This window comes from Squalius cephalus, assembly GCF_949319135.1.
Source record: "Squalius cephalus genome assembly, chromosome: 14".
NCBI classification, from domain to species: domain Eukaryota; kingdom Metazoa; phylum Chordata; class Actinopteri; order Cypriniformes; family Leuciscidae; genus Squalius; species Squalius cephalus.
In genome coordinates this window covers 16,775,622-16,795,864 of record NC_137135.1, presented here as the reverse complement: position 1 = coordinate 16,795,864, position 20,243 = coordinate 16,775,622, and the positions used below count along the sequence as shown (strand labels likewise).

The 20,243-nt window shown below is 35.8% G+C and overlaps 1 protein-coding gene across 3 annotated transcripts in view; it reads right to left on the bottom strand.

Moving 5' to 3' along the window:
* Window positions 1-7,087: 7,087 nt before the first annotated feature.
* arap3 (ArfGAP with RhoGAP domain, ankyrin repeat and PH domain 3) overlaps window positions 7,088-20,243 on the bottom strand; it is a 33,429-nt gene continuing 20,273 nt past the window's right edge. Inside the window, exons 13-33 of one of the 3 annotated variants that reach the window (XM_079892474.1) lie at window positions 17,483-17,624; window positions 16,829-16,933; window positions 16,049-16,205; window positions 15,838-15,940; window positions 15,565-15,760; window positions 15,395-15,458; window positions 14,386-14,549; window positions 14,074-14,286; window positions 13,358-13,463; window positions 13,084-13,231; window positions 12,655-12,723; window positions 12,475-12,549; window positions 11,947-12,064; window positions 11,677-11,805; window positions 10,788-10,924; window positions 10,615-10,697; window positions 10,495-10,530; window positions 10,194-10,257; window positions 9,968-10,111; window positions 9,823-9,861; window positions 7,088-7,705 (exon numbers count right to left, since the gene is read on the bottom strand). In XM_079892474.1, the coding sequence (XP_079748600.1) occupies window positions 7,295-7,705; window positions 9,823-9,861; window positions 9,968-10,111; window positions 10,194-10,257; window positions 10,495-10,530; window positions 10,615-10,697; window positions 10,788-10,924; window positions 11,677-11,805; window positions 11,947-12,064; window positions 12,475-12,549; window positions 12,655-12,723; window positions 13,084-13,231; window positions 13,358-13,463; window positions 14,074-14,286; window positions 14,386-14,549; window positions 15,395-15,458; window positions 15,565-15,760; window positions 15,838-15,940; window positions 16,049-16,205; window positions 16,829-16,933; window positions 17,483-17,624 (2,703 nt within the window). In that variant the 3' untranslated portion in view covers window positions 7,088-7,294. Of the gene's footprint in view, window positions 7,706-9,822; window positions 9,862-9,967; window positions 10,112-10,193; window positions 10,258-10,494; window positions 10,531-10,614; window positions 10,698-10,787; window positions 10,925-11,676; window positions 11,806-11,946; window positions 12,065-12,474; window positions 12,550-12,654; window positions 12,724-13,083; window positions 13,232-13,357; window positions 13,464-14,073; window positions 14,287-14,385; window positions 14,550-15,394; window positions 15,459-15,564; window positions 15,761-15,837; window positions 16,206-16,828; window positions 16,934-17,482; window positions 17,625-20,243 lie in introns of all 3 variants that reach the window. The other 2 variants (XM_079892475.1, XM_079892473.1) reach the window with 2 other exon arrangements.

Sequence of the window (20,243 nt, the reverse complement as noted above, 5' to 3'; positions counted from 1 at the left end):
GTTTAGTGTGGCCACCCCTTTATATTTACTTCATCTTAACCTGCAGTGTGGTTTTGCAAAGATAAAAAATTGAAAGAAAAGTAAAAAAAAAAAAAAGGGAAATTATGTTTAAATCAGGCGAAATGTTTAGTAAGTAGCTTCATAAAATATTTTATTTTACGTGCAAGTCATCTCATGGAGGCGCCAACCGAGTTACTACTCACTTTATCTCTGTAATACTTTCTTGCCCGCAGAATTCTTTATGTCTGACTGTCACTATACGGTATCAGTAACTGAAATATTTTGCTTTTGCACAAAATCTAATTTCTAATTGTTCATGACATTTTTATTTACTAGGCTAAAGCTTGTTTTTCTTCAAGTAGCATCTCTAAATAACATAACCATATATTCCAAAGCCTGGTCTACTTAGCTGTCTGTGGCGCCCATTGAAGCTACATTATAGAGTGAGATCCAAAAATATGAGACCACATTGAAAATCTGAAATTTAAAATTGAATTTAAATTTGGGCAAAAAGAGAGAAAGTTTAAGGATTTGGAAACATGATCATCTGGTTTTACACATACTTGTTCATTCACTCAGTTGAGTGCTGCCGTCATAAAGCACACCTAATACTATGACATTCTGGAATTCATGAAAGTCTTGTAATTCAACTTTTGGTTGCACATTATTTTACAGTACATCCACTTACGTGTACCTACCTTAGAAAGTACTGTTTAATATAAGGTAACTAGAAGAGTTAAGGTAAGGTTTAGGGGTATGTTCAGGGTTAGTACCTAGTTATTACCCAGTTATTGTAATTACTATAGTATGTACATGGGAAACAGATCTGTAAAATAAAGCACTACCCAACTTTTTTACTCAAACTGTTATGCGATGATATAATTTGTAATGAAACATTTCACATTACATGAGCAAAATGCAGAATAGCAGCATTTTCACTCGTGCTCTCATACTCATTGTTTGTGTGTCGCCCCAAAATCAGACCGACTGTACTCCAGGGTCATATTAAACGAGTGTTAAGGGTTTGGTTTGTGACCATCTAATTCAAATCCTAATTGCCGGGCCAAAGGACAACTATAATGGCGGTTATCCGAGAGGCTCCCTTGTCTTTGAAGAAATGCTACTCAGACAAAAGTCCCAATTACACCCAATTGTCGTGGGGCTCGAAAACAGGCAGCGCCTCCTCGAGACTGAAACGAAATCCTGGTCTGCGGTAAGCCTGCGGTTTCTTCACCTTTTTGTAGCTTCTATCTCTCTCCATTGGGTCAGACACCCCGAGTGTGAGGCTTACTCCAAAACCACTGTTAAATGGGTGTAGAGTCCCCCTTCAGATTCACACTGAAGGAGTCTGCTTTCAAAGACACACTAGAGGATCCTTTTGAAGAGCGAGCAGCCCGAGGTTACTCATCCATGGACTCAATGAATCCTTTCAGAGCGGGGTACTCATACACAGACAGACTCAACAATAAGTGTTTGCTCACAAGAGGGTGCCCAGTGCAAGAAGACCTAGCCGTGTCATTACTCGACAACTGTCCATCATCTCAACATTAGCTTTCAAGGTGATTCAACTGCCCAGAAAAGAAAGAAGCGCTTGAATGTTTAAGACTAGCGAAGCATTCGAATGATTTGACGTCGTTGCATTTTCCTCAATTGATTCATGGAGTTAATAACGTTGCACCAAGGAGAGATTTCGGTCTTGAGACCATGCATATTGGGTCACATGAGCATTAGATTGACAATCTTGACAACAAATCCTCATAATCAGCTTTTTTTTGGTACAGAAAGTAGTACAGAACTGACACATTGATACAAAGGCTCACTAAGGATCTTCTATACTCCAACATTGTTCGGCTTGCGGCCCGAGCAGCTTGCGTTCAACTTCATGATTTAGCGCTTTTTTTTGTCCCCTTGTATTCGATGAGGGACTAAAACCCTGAGGATATTTTTCCTCCTGCTTTTGGAGGAGCTGATGTTTCTTATGATTGTTCACTGAAGTGAATCAGCCACCACAAAACACTGCAGCACATTGAGACCACTAGCAGAGGGCACAAGGAAGGTGACGAATTGGCAGTGAGAATGAACTTAATCCCCTAAGCTCTTGTTGGGGCTTGTCTTTGCTGTCCCTTCTTCCCTAGAAAAGACCCCAAACTTACAAAGCAACTCAAACAAGAGCTCCCACTCGGAGCTTGCTGAATGCTCGCAAAAAAAAAAAAAAAAAAAAAAAAAACTGGTACATATCTGTGTGTTCTGCCAACTGTAGGGGGAATGAGCTTACAGCTGCAATTTGTAACATTAGAAAACCAATGCCAAATTAGAATAAGAAAAAAATCAAAACGAAATATGAAAAATATGTACATTTTTCAATGAATAAATGGCTTGAAACAATAGTTTTTTTTTTTTAATGTCAATAAATGAAGTTTTTCTTTGCTTCAACATGTGAAAGAGGTATTTAGCCTTTAGATGTAATCTAATGTTGATCACCGACCTCACAAGGCTCTGGGACATGTTTAAATATAGTTGAGAACCCTGATTTGTGAAATTTTCTAATAGCAGTAAATGAACATCAAACTAGACATTTATACAATTAAAGAAATATGTGTACAGACTTATACAATTAACATACAATAAAATTTTAATTAAGAAATACATTTTATTTTAAAATAATATATATATTTTTTAATTAAATAAATTATAGAATAAAATAAAATATACATAATAACAAAAATAAATAAAATAAAATTGGAAACAGTTAGTTTGGGACCAAATTTTGGTTCTGTAGGAACTTAAAGCTGCAGTCCGTAGTTTTTCCTCTTTGTCGCCATCTCTGTTTGAAATCTGCAATTGCAGTTATTCGCGGAGTAATCAACTTTATGTGGGTTGTGCCTCGGCACGGCACAGCGCGGATGAATCCAATGTTTTGAGGAAAATGTGCGGCTGTCAGTCGCCTCGTCGGTGTGGAAACTGTCATTCGGAATCACAGATTCTACTTTTTGGAAGTATGACCAACATAAGAATTTTCACCGGAAAATGTCGTCTGAACAAGTAAGTAACATCTTGTTCTGACCAACTAAGGAGAAAAAAGCATTTCAGTAAATCGCGCAGATTAAATCTAACGATCGCTAATCATATCACGTCAAACCGTGCAAATTATACTTTGTTCTAAAATCGTTAATGTTAACAACATCAGCATTGCGTGACTACATTTAATGCCCTTCCGATATTTATCCTTGTTTTCGCATGGGCCTGGTTGCAGTCTCTTTTTTTCTGTAGCCACTCCGAAGTCCGAAGTCTTTTGCGTTTTACAGCTGGTGAATCTCCTGTTGTCACTGGTGATTGTCGTTTGAACCTTTCTGGATCCGCCATCAAATTGATAAGTTTAATTGTATCAAGTGCTGTGAGAAAAGGCTATAAATCTTCACCTCCAACATCCTCACACACAACATGGCCTACTAGCCGAGACTCCTTCTTTATGTGTATAGATGTGACGTAATGCTCGACATGCTCGAATTTCCCGCAGAAATCCACCAGTACCACTGGAATGAAAAACATTATTACAAGCTTACCGTTTTGAATCGAGCTAAGACAAGCAGATAGTTTTGAACACTGGCTGGTTATGTACTTGCTCAGATTTATTTTGGATAATTTTTAACCCAAAAAAGTTACGGACTGCAGCTTTAAATAGTTTATTAAACATATCTAACAGTTCTCATAACAAAAACATGGGATATGTATTTCTAATATTTCAAAATAACTATAATAATAATACTAATAATAATAATAAATCATGGAAAGTTCCTCATATTGCCAAATCTGGGTCAAGTGTTTGATTTGTAGAGCCACATTCAAATAATCACAAAGATCGTATTTTCCATGAAATTGGTGACATTTAATTGTTAGTATTCTCATAAAAGGCTTCAGTGTCTCACAACTTAATACAATCCCAGCTTCAACTTTTGGTCCTCACAAACCTTTTTTTTTTATGAGTCTCCCATTTCCCAAAAACATAAAATCCATAGCATCAGATATCATAAAGATAATATAATATCCAAAAATGATGATTATTATTATTTTTTTCCTCTTTTATCCTGGGAGGGAACGATTGAATGCTCCAAATTAAAATTATTTTTGACTGATTTGGACATAGAGTGAGAGATTATCTGAGAGGAAATTAGAGGCATCCCTTCCATGACAAGGTTACTTCAGAGGTGTCCAGTTAAAAGCGTGGATAATAAGATTACTCTTAAAGTCAAATCTCCCCAGAAGACACTTTTGATTGACTGATCCTCAGCTAGGCTTACATGCTTGCTCTCATAAACGAAAATAATCCGTTTTAACTCAAACTGCTTCCTTTACCACACCTGAAGACTCAAGTCAATACCTCAAACCCATTACAGTAGTTTTACCTTGAATACATTAGGATACTAATTAATGTGACCAATAATTATCTTGATATTGATGCCTCTGCATTTAATTTCACACACAAGGACTCAAAATAAACCAGCGAAGATCTCAATGGGTAAAAACATTTACATTTAGACTAATTAAAGCTGCAGTCCGTAGTTTTTCCTCTTTGTCGCCATCTCTGTTTGAAATCTACAACTGCAGTTATTCGCGGAATTATCAGCTTTACGTGGGTTGTGCCTCGGCACGGCACAGCGCGGATGAATCCAATGTTTTGAGGAGAATGTGCGGCTGTCAGTCGCCGCGCCGGTGTGGAAACTGTCATTCGGAATCACAGATTCTACTTTTTGGAAGTATGTCCAACATAAGAATTTTCACCGGAAAATGTCATCTGAACAAGTAACATCCACTTTTGTTCTGACCAACTAAGGGGAAAAAAGCATTGCAGTAAATTGCACTGATTAAATTTAACGATCGCTAATCATATCACGTCAAACCGTGCAAATTATACTTTGTTCTAAAATCGTTAATGACAACATCAGCATTGCGTGACTACATTTAATCAGAGGTGGACAAAGTACACAACTTCCTTACTTGAGTGAAAGTACAGATACTACTGGTCAAATATTACTCCGTTACAAGTAAAAGTTGTAAAGACCGATTCTTACTTAAGTAAAAGTACAGAAGTACTCGTTTTTAAAAGTACTTAAGTATCAAAAGTAAAAAGTAAATGTCAATGCATTGTTTTATTATTGTTGCACTGTTGAATGTAATACTTACAGTACCTTATGCCTCTGAATCTATGCCTGCCTACCCTCATATCAATATCACATTTATTTATAGAACACAGTTCCAGTAGTGGGATTGAATATGAGATTGAATAAGTGCACTCAATAACGTCCACAATGGTTTCGGACACCCAAATGGCTGTTCCCTCAAATAGTGCCCTTGGCTTAGTTTTTTGGCTTTGATGTCAACCCGACTTTCATTTCCAACCAAAATCCAACGTCTGTCCGATGTCGGGTTCTGACGTAAATATGACGTCGGGTTTTGACGTCAACCCGACTTTCATTTCCAAACCAAAATCATCCCCTGACTGACGTTACTACTTTCTACTCAAGGACCTTGACAGAAATGTAGTGGAGTAAAAAGTATGATATTTGTCTTTCAAATGTAGTGAAGTTAAAGTAAAAAGTTTCCAGAAAAGATAATACTCAAGTAAAGTATACTCAAAAAGTGTACTTAAGTACAGTACCCAAGTAAATGTAGTTTGTTACTGTCCACCTCTACATTTAATGCCCTTCCGATATTTATCCTTGTTTTCGCATGGGCCCGGTTGCAGTCTCTTTTTTTCTGTAGCCACTCCGAAGTCCGAAGTCTTTTGCATTTTACAACTGGTGAATCTCCAGTTGTCACTGGTGATTGTCGTTTGAACCTTTCTGGATCCGCCATCGAATTGATAAGTTTAATTATATCAAGTGCTGTGAGAAAAGGCTACCGTATAAATCTTCACCTCCAACATCCTCACACACAACATAGCCTACTAGCCGAGACTCCTCCTTTATGTGTGCAGATGTGACGTAATGACGCAAAGACATGCTCGAATTTCCCGCGGAAATCCACCAGTACCACTGGAATGAAAAACATTATTACAAGCTTTTACATCCAAGCTTGTAAAATATTACAACTATTACATTAAGGCAAGCAGATAGTTTTGAACACTGGCTGGTTATGTACTTGCTCAAATTTATTTTGGATAATTTTTAACCCAAAAAAGTTACGGACTGCAGCTTTAAATTCAAAATGTTAAAACACAGAAGTACATATGAACAAAATTAAACAATGCATGGAAACTTTTAATGCCATAAACTATAAAAGTAAGTATCAAAGTATCCTTATGGAGTAAACCATACCATACTATGCAAAATCCATTTTCGCACTATATCATATAAGTAATTCTATACAGCAGTGAGGAATTCAGTGCAGTAGTGCACCATATCTATTGGAAAATGAGTGCCAAAAACTAATTCATACAATGGAAGAACACAAAAAAATGTTTTTATTGAAATACAAAGAAGAAAAATTCAGGGTAAGAACAGATTTATTTTGTTATGAGACTTTATAGAACTGTACATGCCTTTAATAAATGCCTGTAAAGAGAAGTGAAAATCTATGAACTGAAAATGCTATAGATTGTCAGGACATCATGTGCTGTATCTATACTGCCCTCTACTGTTCCAGTCCAAACTGAAGAAATAGCCTTCCTTCTGATAATAATGTTCCTTCACTGTGTTTCCAAACACTGAGAAATATCAAATAGTCTATATAAATAAATTAATAAATATAATAAACAGTATACATATAAAAAGATCTGGTCAAAGTCCCAGGAGAACTGAAATGCACACATACAGTAGTCATTTAATCAGTCTGCAGTCCAGGAATCTCTCTATAAATGCTTTCCACTGGTTATGTATTACAGACCACAGATGCATAACGATTCATTTCTTACAGTTATAGAGAAAATGCAATGTTACTGAGCCAAGAAATTGAAGTGAAACTTAAATGTAATTTTATCTTTTAGGTACAAATAATAGAACAATAAAATATAATAATAAAAAGTGAAATTCGTTAAAATGTTGAGAGGTCAGTTTTAGTGTAACAAGTCAACAAATGCACATGCCAACACAGATTTAACCAATTTATACAAAACAATTATAGCACAGATTCACAGATTTGTATCTTAAATCCAGTGACTGCTTTGGCACAATACTTTATAGTAATGTTTTATGTTAATAAACGGATCATTTTAATACTAGCCGGTTTCAAACAGATACACATGGCGATTTCATAACAGCAATTTCAAGTTCCAAAGCAAACTGCTCTTGGGATTTGTCTAGTCTCTAAGGTTCTCAGTACTGTGCTGCTCTTCAGAGTCCGTTTTCTTGCAGAACATAGTGGAGAGTTCCTGTAACAGCAATTCCTGTTGCGGGCTACATGATCTGTGTGACCTGTGCCTACCTGGGACGGGCAGGGAGTCGTCCTGGCTCAGGGTGTCTAGAGATTGACCTGAGGAGGACAGAGAGTGCACTGGGTTTGACCCAACCATGCGATCCAGGGAGGCGGTCTTCCTCTGTCTCAGGCTGACGGGCCGTGCGGGAACCTCCTGTGTCTCTGCGTGGGCACTGGACAGGAAACTCGTTTCCAAAGATTTGAGCACCTGCAGACCGAAGTCGCCCACCTCCTCATACAAAGGCTCGGGGCTTTCAATGCGCTCCTCGAACGAGTCCTGCTGCATCTTCATGGGCTGAGAGTGAAAAAGAAAACAATGGCTAGGCATTTCACACAAGAGCACTGAGCTGAGTTATTAAACCAATAACACATAAGTGGCCATCCGTTACATGCAATAGTTATAAAAGTTGTGAAAAACCACCATACAAATAAATTGAATTTCATTTGTTGTATGATATTACACATTTTTGGATTTTTTTTTAAATTATTGCTTTATTTTATTATATTATTTGTTTTATTTATTTTTAAGCTTTTTATGTTATTACATTTTCATAATATAGTGAATATACTATTGAATTAACCTTATAATATCACATAATAATATAAACTATAAATATATTATTATTATTATTATTATAGTATGACATTACATTTTTCAGTATATTAAATGAGCCGTTATATTATTGTGTATAATTATATGGACCTCATAATGTTACACCACTACCACTACTTCATTTTAATAATTTTATAAATAACTTTGTGTTTATTAATTGTATTGTAGTTGTTTGTTTTGCTGTATGATATTATATTTTCATTTTTTATTTCATTAATTAATTTTATTATACTATTTAAGCTCTTTTATATTATTACATTTTCATAATATAGTGACTACTACTGCTACTACTACTACTACTAATAATAATAATAATACTAATTATTATTATTATTATTATTATTATTATTATTATTATTATAAGTATTATTATTAGGGCTGTGAAAAGATTAATCGCGATTAATCGCATCCAAAATAAAAGTTTGTGTTTACATAATATATGTGTGTGTACTGTGTATAGTTATTTTGTATATATAAATACACACACATGCATGTATATATTTAAGAAAAATGTGTTATTTATATATCAAATATTTACATTTATAATATATAATATAAATTATATATAAATATATACAGTATATAGATGCAAATATTTCTTAAATATATACATGCATGTGTATGTATTTATATATACAAAATAATTATACACATACACACACACATATATTATGTAAACACAAACTTTTATTTTGGATGCGATTAATCGTGATTAATCTTTTCACAGCCCTAATTATTATTGTTATTAGTTGTCGTTGTTTTACTATATTGTTGTTTCCATCATATTACTATTGTTTTTATTATATGGCATTACATCATTAATTACTTTAAATTTGCCATAATACAATATAGTGAATATACTATTATATGAACATTTTAATGTAACATATTATTATTACTTTATTTTTTTAATTTATGCTATAACTTTTGTAAATGAATAAATAATAAATAAATATTTATTATCTGCTATTTCACAACAGCTCTGAATGTATAGCTCTAAACCTTTAAGGCGATCTCTTTATAAAATACAAGTAAGCTAATGAGCTGATATCCTTGTTCCAAAGCAAATGATTCTCTTAAACTCAGAAGATAACAGGAACTACATCTTAAACACACAGGTTTCGAACGCACTAGTGACTATTATCTCATGAAAATGCCTAATCTGCCAGATATCAGGTTAGGCGATCTACCATTATGCGAACACAAGTATTTGTGGTTAGTGGGACATGCACAGAAAGGGGTCACCCCTCAACAATGTTCCAAACAAATGACTTCCTTTTTTGAGTTTAAACTTTTGTCTCAGTATCAGAGCAACAGCATCAAGATAATTGCAGAATACATTGAGGACAAAAGCATGAAGCCCACGGACAATATGCTTGCGAAAGCTTTTGGGCTGGGACACACCAGAGGCTGCAGCACTTTCCCAAAACTCCCTGCCCTCCCTCAAGGCTACAGTTGCAGAACAATGCAGTAGAAGCATTCTTCCCACAAACGCATCCTGTCATACCAGGAAACCCTGGTTTCCCAACAGGAATGAGGGGGAAGGATCCTTAAATTAAGTATAGGCTCTTTTGTAGAGCGCAGTCCTAAACTTTTGAGCGCTTGTTAAACGCAATGGTCATTTGATACTTTTCAAACCTCCTACTTTTACATTTTGACCAGCCACTGTAATCAGAGTAATTGTGACTCTATTGAACAAACTCTATTGAACAAATAGCAACAAACTTGCGTGCAAAGGTGTGAAAACTGAATTACATGAACTGCATTGGATTCATCTGCAGATAAAAAGAAATACTTACAAAGAACATTGAGAGTGCCCTTCTCGTGTGAAGCTTTCTCTGCAAAAACACACAAAGACAAAAAAAAAAAAGAAGCTAAATTTCAAAGCAAAAACAAGCAAGCGTGACATGCACCGAGCCACTAGAGGACGCTGTTGTGTTCTACCAGAGTCTGGTTGGCGGAGAGCATGGTGGAGTTGGTGTTGCTCTCCTCTCCTCTGATGGGCACTAGCGGCATGGTGCCAAACTTCTGCTTGGAAATGTCCGAGGAAGAGTGCCGTCTCATCACGGGTGGGCGCAGATCATCGTTCTGAGGGAGGACGTTATTGTTAAATTACGACTTTGAAATGTTAATGAACGTTCAGATATGTTCGGTTTAAAATGTGCTGTACCTGTGCTTTTAGTAAATTAGTCATCCAGTCCCATAACTCAGTTTCACAGGAACAGCTAAGGTACCTGTGAGGTCAACGAGAGCGATTATGGTTAAGTGTAGCTATGAATAGACACTTTCTATAAAGCCTATAGCAGTGGTTCTCAACTGGTTCGGCCATGGGACCCACATTTTCACATGGTCATTAAGCCACGACCCAATTTTTTAGGGATTTGAACCAAAGCAAATTTATTTCTCGAAATTGGTTGACACAATTTGACGCACACACACTCCATGTTGAGTTTCGTTTAAATAATACTTACAATTGCTGTTTATCCAACATTACTGTTAATCCCCATCTGCAAACAAATGCACTCATTATTTCACTGATGGAAAGAAAGTTCATTTGATCTAAAAGCATAATTGTGAAGCATGCATCTTACTTTGTTGGTGGCTTTAACTTCTTTCTGATCCCCATGTAAATCTTCAAGGTTTTCAGTTGCCACTCTTTCTCAGGCTTGTTGCTCTGTGATGTGGGAAAGATGCTGAAATGTTCAGTTCACCGTCTTTTGTAATGTGCTTTTATGTAGGAGCTGATGATGAACTGTACACATACCTTTTTGTCCTTCAGCAGGAGTAGTCTGTGGTCTTTAATTTGGAATGATCGCTCCTGGAATTTGTTTCCTTGCAAGAGTTTGGGCGGCTCTTCCCGACACTTCAGTACTCCAGACTTCACAATCTCACTCTTATAGGCTGCAATCCACAACACAGACATACACTAGTTACAAGGTCAAGAACCAACAACGGTACAGAGAACAAAATATACAGTTGGTGTTGTTTATGCGATTTTAGAGTTTTGTGTTTAGATGCTGTGTATTAATAACTGTCATGCTATATTTTATCTTTCTATTATTAATATATTTTTTTCTAATTCTTATATACACTAAAAAAAAGATAAATCTTGGGGATGGTAGAGAGAGAGAGAGAGAGAGAGAGAGAGAGAGAGAGAGAGAGAAATAAATACTTCTATTTTACAAGGATGCATTAATTTGATTCTTGTGATGCAAAGCTGAATATATATATTATATATATATATATATATATATATATATATATATATATATATATATATATATATATATATATATATATAGTAAAACTGAAAACAGTATGTAAATTGTAATATTTTTAAATGTTACTGTTTTTACTGTATTTTTGATCACATAAATGCAGCCTTGGTGAACACAAGACACTTTCAAAAACATTTAAAAAAAAAAAAAAATCTTATCTACCCCAAATTTTTATACATTATATGACCTCAAATTAGTGGAGAGATTATATTGAATATCTGTACATACAAAAAAATAATTTGTCACAATGCAGACCCGGAAAATTGGTTCAAATATTTTAAACTTAGGTTTTAATTTTGAAATACATTCATCACAACACTTCATTATATTCTCTGAAAGAAGTCAGTTCATCTGATGAAATGAATATGCTTTCACCTGTGAAAATGTCTATAGCTTCTCCTCTAGGCACCTTCTTCACCACCAGATAAGCCGAACTGGGATCGGCCATTTTACACCACTGTAGAGCTTGTTCCAGAACCTTCTCTTTGGGGTGAAGAGGTCGCTCTGCAGAAATGACATCCTGAATTTATCTACTGTTTTTACCCAGCCTTAAAAAACATTGATTGCTCTGCTGTTTCATCCTAATTTTAGTAGGGAACAAAGTAAAATTGTGCTTAAGCAAATTGGGGTGTATTTTGTTTTTACCCAGCTCTCCTTCCTCAATGGCCTCAAAGGTCATCCACACGTCCTTTTCCCCAGGAGGAATATTTCTCATATACAGCACCTGATTGGTCAGCTCCTCAGCACACATAGTGGGGGACACCTGTGGAGAGACACATAAGGGTTTGGTGTCTCAATAATGGTTTCAATCTGCCACCATGTGGTAATGCTGTGCAACAGCAACTCTCAGTCCAAAATCTGTCACATTCAGACATGAAGCAGACTTCTCTAAAGATGAAATAAAGATTTAACAACAATATTATTTTATATATGTTAGCTTTGAGTCCATCTTTATGCTAGTGTACTACTAATAATAATATTTGTACATTTAAAAAAAAATCATTGGCACAATGCAGAACCGAAAAATTGGTTCAAATATTTTACATTAAAGTTTTATTTTTAAAAATTCGTCACAACATATCACTTTATATTTTCTGAAAGAAGTCGTCTTCATATATATATATATATATACACACAAATGCATTTATAATTTTTTCAAACATGATTCCTTACTTTCAGAGTGATGCAGCAATCTGGTATTTTTTCTTCTAGGTAAACTTCAATAATCAAGTCCCCTGCCTGTGAGAGCTACAAGAAAAATAAAGAAAATATAATAATTGTAATAATTTATAATATATTAAAGAGAGATAGAGAAAAAATATATTATAAAATATTACATATAAATTGCTCTACCTGCGTGTCTCTCCAAGTGGTTATCAAACTGATTTCCAGTTCAATCTGAGTTTGATGCTCTTCATCAATCTGATCAAACACACACACACACACACAAAAAAAACACATTTAAAAAAAATGACTAAATTATTTAAAAAAATTATTCATATTCAGACTAAACTAAATTGCACAAAAAGTACCAAATGTACATTTATTTTTTGTGTTTTTTTTTTGTACCACTGTATTATTATGGTATTCTTTGAATTAATTTTGAATACCGTGCAAATCATTCAGTTACATTGTATGTGATATATCAAAGCACTTAGCTACTGTATCGTCATCTGATATTACTGTATAACTGCACCACAGCACTTTTTTTTGCAAAGGTCTTTAACACAGTAAAATGTCATGTCATATTATATCTTATAATATCATGAATTATCCACTTACATCAAATATATACAGATAGTTATCAATGAGGTCTTCTATGATTTTGACCTCATGTTCTCCTTTTCCATCAGTCTGAAACAGGCTGGGTGCAAACAGCAGGGACAAGTTCTTAGTGCACATCTGATTCAGATCAGCACACTTCTGTACCCTAAAAAGAGGAAGAGACGGCGTATAAGAGTTGCTATAATTACAAAAACAGACACTTCTGTATCCTAAGAGAGAGGAAGAGCTGCTATAATTACAAAAACAGACCTGAATCAGAATGAAGGCTCACCTGTAGAGATGACTGATGAGTGCTGCTAAAGTAGTCCTGTTGACACGTGGTAAACCTCGAATCAGCTCTTTGTATCGGTCCAAACGCTGTGGCTTTAGAGGGATCTCTGAATATAGTATGAGAAATCACTAAAACAGCGCAAAATATCCAAAATACTGTATCTGTGTTGTCAGTTATTTGAATATTCTGGGTTGTTTTCAACTTTATGTCTATGGTTGTGAAATCCATTTTTTGTTTTATACTTACATTTAACAAAACACATACAATGTGTTTTTCAGGTGGCTAAGTTACCAATTCATTCAAAATGTTGGGGTCAACAGATAATAATAATGTTTTTTTTTAATAATAAATTAATATAAATAATTAATAATAAATGTTTCTCAAGCATGTGATGCTGAAGACTGGAGTAATGATGCTGAAAATTCAGCTTTGCCATCACAGGAATAAATTACATTCAATATATTTAATCCGAAAAATTTTTATATGGTAATAATATTTCACATTACTGTTTTACTGTATTTTGATCAATTAAATGCAGCAAATAAAACATTTTAAAAACCCCAAACTTTTGAACAGCGGTGTATGTTCCATCAGAATTATCGTTTGCAATCGTAAGCATGCCACATATCCACGTCATAGACATTATGCTGATATTAACCCATAATACTTATCGATCTTCTTTGTTTAAAGGTTTATATGCAGTTTACTGTACTAACTGGCAGCTTCCCTCCAGAAGGGGTGAAGATCAGCCATGAATATGGGATCATCAATCTCCCGAAAGAACCTTTTCAGCACATCCGTCACGTCCTCTATGAAGTTATCTCCAATGCGTAGCTTCACATTACGGGCATCCCTACGAAATTCTTCCATCAAAAGCTTGATTCTAGACTTTGCACCATTTTTCCTGTATATACCCTCATGGCCCAGACCTGTGTAAGAGAGTTATACATCAGTTGGATTCTAATGTTAATGTTATAACAGGAAATATAATATAAAACACATGAATCAGAAAGACATCATCTTCTCACCATACTGGGTTATGAATGCAATGCAACTGTCTACAATGATGGGGATGTCATTTCTGCTGAGCTGCTGGTCTTTAAGGTTGTTTCCCTTCCCTCCCGCAGACTTCTGGATGTCTGCGTACCACAGGGAGAAATCGGTCCTGCCCATGCCCTGCAGATGCAGAGTCCTGCAGGCACAGTTATTCTTTCTTTAGTGGGACTTTTTCTTCTTTGTAATAACATGCAATCATTTGCAATTAGGGACATGTATTAAAGTGCCCATATTATGCAACTTAAAAGGTTCCTAATTTTGTTTTGGAGGTCTCCTACAATAGGTTTACATGCATTTAAGGTCAAAAAACACTTTGATGTACATTGCAGCATCACCTCTTTTCTCTCAGTGTCTGAAACGGTTTGATAAAGGATTCGGTCTCTCTAAATCGCTCTTTTTCCGAGAGCCAACTCTTTCTGATTGGTCAGATGGTCCAGTCTGCTGTGATTGGTCTACAGCTTACAGTGTCGGAAACAAAACGCCCATTACTATATCTAAATTTCATCTGTGGAAGCTTCCTCAGCACATGATTCACAGTGATACGAACAGTAACGATAGGCGTCAGTTTTATTTATCAATCGTATCAATTCGAGCCTGAGTCCTCATCCATGCAAAATGGATTTGCTTTCCCGAAAGCGTCTTCTCGACATGTCGACAACATGAACTCTTCCAGGCCTCAGCTACAACTACAGTATTTGAGGGTCAAAATAGACGTTGTTCGTGGACAGCCAATGAAGACCATAGGATGGCATTGTGCAAATTAAAACCTACATATGTTCTTGCAAGAAGTAAGAATGGCGACTCATTTCAGGCAGTTCAGAATTGGTTCTTTCTTTTGGGAGACAATAACTCAAACTCTGCAGACCTTTATTGCACAGTACATGAAAGGTAATATCCGAAAAAGCATAATACGGGCACTTTAAGAAAGCAAATGGGTTTAATTTGGCTTAAAATGAGCATTTATAGAACTCAAAGACCCACCTTCCTTTCTCAACAAGAACCAGAATGTCCTTCTTCTCATGGTTCTCCGTTTCTGATGCAATGCCTTGAACCCAAGACAAAGACGGATAAGTACATTAATCCTCGAGGATAAATTTAGCAGCAATATTTTCTCTGAAATATCGTATCAGTGATTTAGCTAACAGACTCACTGAGTTCCTGTAGGCGTTTCAGGTTTATAATATCCTCAGCGGCTCCATCATTCCCAGGGCATATGAACAGGTTGGACTTCTGCAGAACAAAGAAGCCTTCTTTCCACTGCGGGTCTAGCATGGCCTTGTAGCGCAGTACGCCCACTCGCTCGAACTCTCGCGCCAACAGGCAGTGACAGCTGAGAGGTGTGGTGGCCTGCAAGACATCAGAACCGAGGTGAGAACTAATGCAATTATGTGACAAGATGCATCTTGTGACTGATTAATATTTACCTTCCCTATTGCTTTCACCCAACTATGCAACGCCTCTGGAGTCTCCAAGCCAAACTGGATCAGTTTATCAGATGTTAAGTAAAGTTCGAAAGTGTATCGAAATCTGAAAGGAACAACAAGAATCAGATTGTTATAAATGTTATGATGTAAGACACGATGTTCTAAATCTGAAAGCGTCCTGAAGGATGTTCTGTTATGCAGTGACACCCACTTGTCAATAAAGCCGCTGTTGTTGCTGGAATCTGGCCTGTTAACTCCTAAACAGATGATGTCTTTCACATTGATCTTCATACTGGGCTCATGACATCTGTCAGACTCGTAGAAGAGAATAGACTTCTCCACCGAACACCAGTACTTTTGAAAATCTGCTGAAAAATGAAAAATAAAACCAAAAATGTCATTAAAAACAAACAAATCTGCAACAAACAGAATATAACATTCTTGATGTATACCACCAAGGCTAAAAAATACAGTGAAAACAGTAATATTGTGAAATATTAGTCAAAAATAACTGCTTTATATTTGAATATATTTTAAAATGTAATTTATTCCTGTGATGGCAAAGCTGAATTTTCAGCATCATTACTCAAGTCTTCAGTGTCACACGATCCTTCAGAGATCAGTATAATACGCTGAAGAAAAATGTCTAACTTGTGTTACTTAATATTTTTGTGGAAATATATTTATGGATTCTTTGATGAACAGAAATGTTCAAAAGCACAGCATTTATTTGAAGCATTTATAATATTCTGATTTTACAGTCACTGATGATCAATTTCATGTATCTTTTCTTATAAATAATCTTTTTAATGTATCATAACTTTTGTAATGATTTTTAATTACTTTGTGCACCTTAACAATACACAGTGAATTTAATATTTGCACATTTTGATGTGTATGAAACAGTACTGAACAGCTTTACTTATACTGAAGAGGTACATTCGGCTCCTAAATCACTGCCAAGGCTTGTTTTTGTCACACAGTCGCCTACCGTCTCTGGTTCTGCGGGATAATGTCCCTTTGTTCAAGGAGCTCGACTTGTAGAGGTACCCGGAGTACAGGATGGGCTGCATGATCTCATCATAGACACAGGAATCTAAATCCAGATAATTACAGTTTGATACTTCACACTTCTTGCATTTCACACATTTTTTCATATATTAAAGGTGAAGCATGTCATTTTATTGACGCTAAATTCTTTCTCCCATAGTAAATATAAGTCAACTTTTCATAGGTTAACTTTCCCATGTGGCGCTTTCAAAACTGAGAGGTCTGACGTGTTTCGCTTATGGCTCAACCAATGCCTTGAGTTTGGGCAGGATAACCTGTAATAATCTGTTTAGCAGGAAATTGATTAGTGTGTCCAAACAATACAATATACTATATATATATATAAAAAAAAGAATCATAACTCGGCTATCAACAAATACCAGGACCGAAATTACAAGGCTTTCCAAAGTACAGAGAAACATAAATATAAAAGCATTGGCACCATGTTCACATGGAGAGAGAGAATTTAAAAAAAAATGTTGTTGTTGTTGGGATTTAGATTATTTTTTGAGTGCCATTTGGTACCAATTCAATTACAAACTTCACCTTTAAGAAATATGGCTGTAGTGAAGTACTGGAAAGGACTCTATCATACCTGCAGACTGTGTGTATGAGTAATGTGGGGACAGGCGCTTAACGTTTCCATTAGCGTCAGCGAGTCGAACGGCCTCAGCTTCCGCAAAAATCTGAGTGACTGTCTTCAGGAGGTTCTGCTCGGTCACGGCGGTGCACAGCACCTGCAGGCAGACCACATACGCACACACACTTAAACAAATGCGCTGCTAATAGCACATTCAGCCAAAGGACATTCAAAGCTTCTTCCAAAAATCCATCTATTCATTGCAATCCTTTTATTAGCTTTCTTAATTATTTACAATTCACAGCACATGCATCACTCATTCTGGGGGAGGGGGTGGGGGTATAGGTAGCTCAAATACACAAAAGATAGCCTTGGTAAAGTCCTGAGAAAGAATAATACACACTAATCTTGGCTTGACCGCTGGCATAATACTTAGATGGCTCTGGCTATATTAAGACAGGATGTCCTCACTGCCCCAGTGGGGACTGATTTAAAAGTTTTCTTTTGAATCAAAGCTATTACACAGAAATGGCCACTGCTATAGTTCACAGAAGCTCTAACTTAAGGAAGTATTGTGCGTATTTCAAAATCAAGGGTTTATTGCAGAAGAGGAAGGGGAAACGCATTTATTGTGCAAAGGTGTTGAGGTTTCTAGGCACTAGCACTCAAAACATTCGCTCACTGTTATCTGTGCAAAAGACCTGTATGGACATCTGCACACGGTTTAAACGAAGGCTTCCGACACTGCTGACTCTTAGCAAGAATATATGATTTCCACATTTTTGAACAATGAATTCCCTTGACTTTTCCATGGCCTTTCCTATCACTCATGATTACTAAGCATTATTGAGAACAATTTATATTTACTATAGAAAAACCCATGATTTTAAGATTAATGTCACATAATAATAATTAGTAGTAGTAGTAGAAGAAGTAGTAGCAGTAATAGTACTAATAATACTAATGAATATTATTAATACCATCATTATTAAAATGCTAAATATAATAAACAATAACAACGTAAAACCTGACAACGTAAAATTCCCTGATATGTTGGTGCTTTTAAACTGTCAGTTTAAAATAAAACAGTGAAATAAAAAAATTAGCCTGCTACACCCTAACACACCCACTCGTTCTCTCAGGTCAGCTGATCAACTGCTCCTGAATGTGCCCAAAACAAAACGTAAGCTCAAGGCTCCTGTGCTTTTTCTGTGGCAGCTCCTAAACTGTGGAATGAACTGCCTCTGCCCATTAGATGAGCCTCTTCACTGTCTGGTTTTAAAACCCACCTTTTCTCCTTGGCCTCTGACACTTGACGTTGACATTTTGTTTATATATTTTTTGTTTTCTGTACAGCATTTTAGTCCACTTTGGTTGTTTTAAAGTGCTTCATAATTAAAATTTGATTTGATCCGATACGTCTATGGCTCTGCTCGCAATAACCATTGTTAGAATTGAACGAAGAAAATCAGCATTTCTCTGTCAACTGTAAGGATGCGTTAAATCCGACAAAGTGGTTTAATAAAGGGTGTTTTCGATCTTGTGAAATACAAAATTTTAGTACATTAATTGCCAATTAAAAGATATTGGTACAGTAAAACGTTTTATATGGGACAATATAAATACTGTCCAAACGAAATCCAAATTTATCACCGTTTACTGTACGAATGTTTTTTTTTAAGAACCATTAAACTTAGCATATATGACAATGCACACTGAGCTACCCATTGCACCACCAGCCCATTCTGTGGTGTGGTTTCTACGACGCCATAGAGTTAAGTTCGTTAAAGCTACACTGTGTAGGATTTTCTCCCATCTAGCAGTGAAATTGTTTATGACTACCAACTGAATATTACTTTCTAGCTCCTCCCATTCCGAGGGCGTTTTAACTCCTACGGTGGCCGTATTAATTCAAATCAGCCAGCAGTCGCGAGTATTCTCCCCCTCGCATTCGTCACGGTGCCACTGAGTGTAAAAACGCGAAAGGCGAAGCTTGAATTTCCAGGTATGTCCCTCTTTGGCTAATGTATTTTCAAGATGGAGGCGCAACATGGCTGTCGCCATTCAAATGCGACTCGCTCGTATGTATCCTAAATGGCAGATTCTACGCTTACGAGAATACTTGATTAGTTGGTAGAAGTAATTACACATTAATGAGTACATATAATTTTGAAAGAACAAAGTGTTTTTTGCTAAAAATCAACCTAAAAAATTACACAGTGTAGCTTTAAAGCAGACATAAGGCCTTGAAATATGACAAACTGTCCTAACAAAAGCAAATTTTGATAACTTTTTTACTGTATCAGTCTTTTTTATGGACCCTTGAACTTGACGTATAGAACAATGCACACAGCCGTATTGCGCAATCAGCGTAAAAGCAGACCGTGATATTACATATATGGGTCAATGACGTGACGGGTCATTTTTTTTGTCCAAAGGCCTCAATAATAATAAAAAAACAAATATATAACATCCAAAGTATGTAAGGTAGTACAACTTGATCTCTTTTACTGAATCCAAAAGGTTTTAATTATATTTTACTACATATAAAGGTATTTTAAAGATTTTGAAGTGTCAAAAGGTCATTCGGTAAAACCGATATAGTAAATATTTAAATGGAATAATATTGTTTTTAATAACTAAAGGAAATACAATAATACAAATATAAAACAGATATGGCTCTTTTTTTTACATTTCCCCTTTTCTCCTTTCCCTGTGCAATGTTTTACTTGAATATGTTGGAGTGTTTAGAGTAGTCCAATAAATGATTACATTT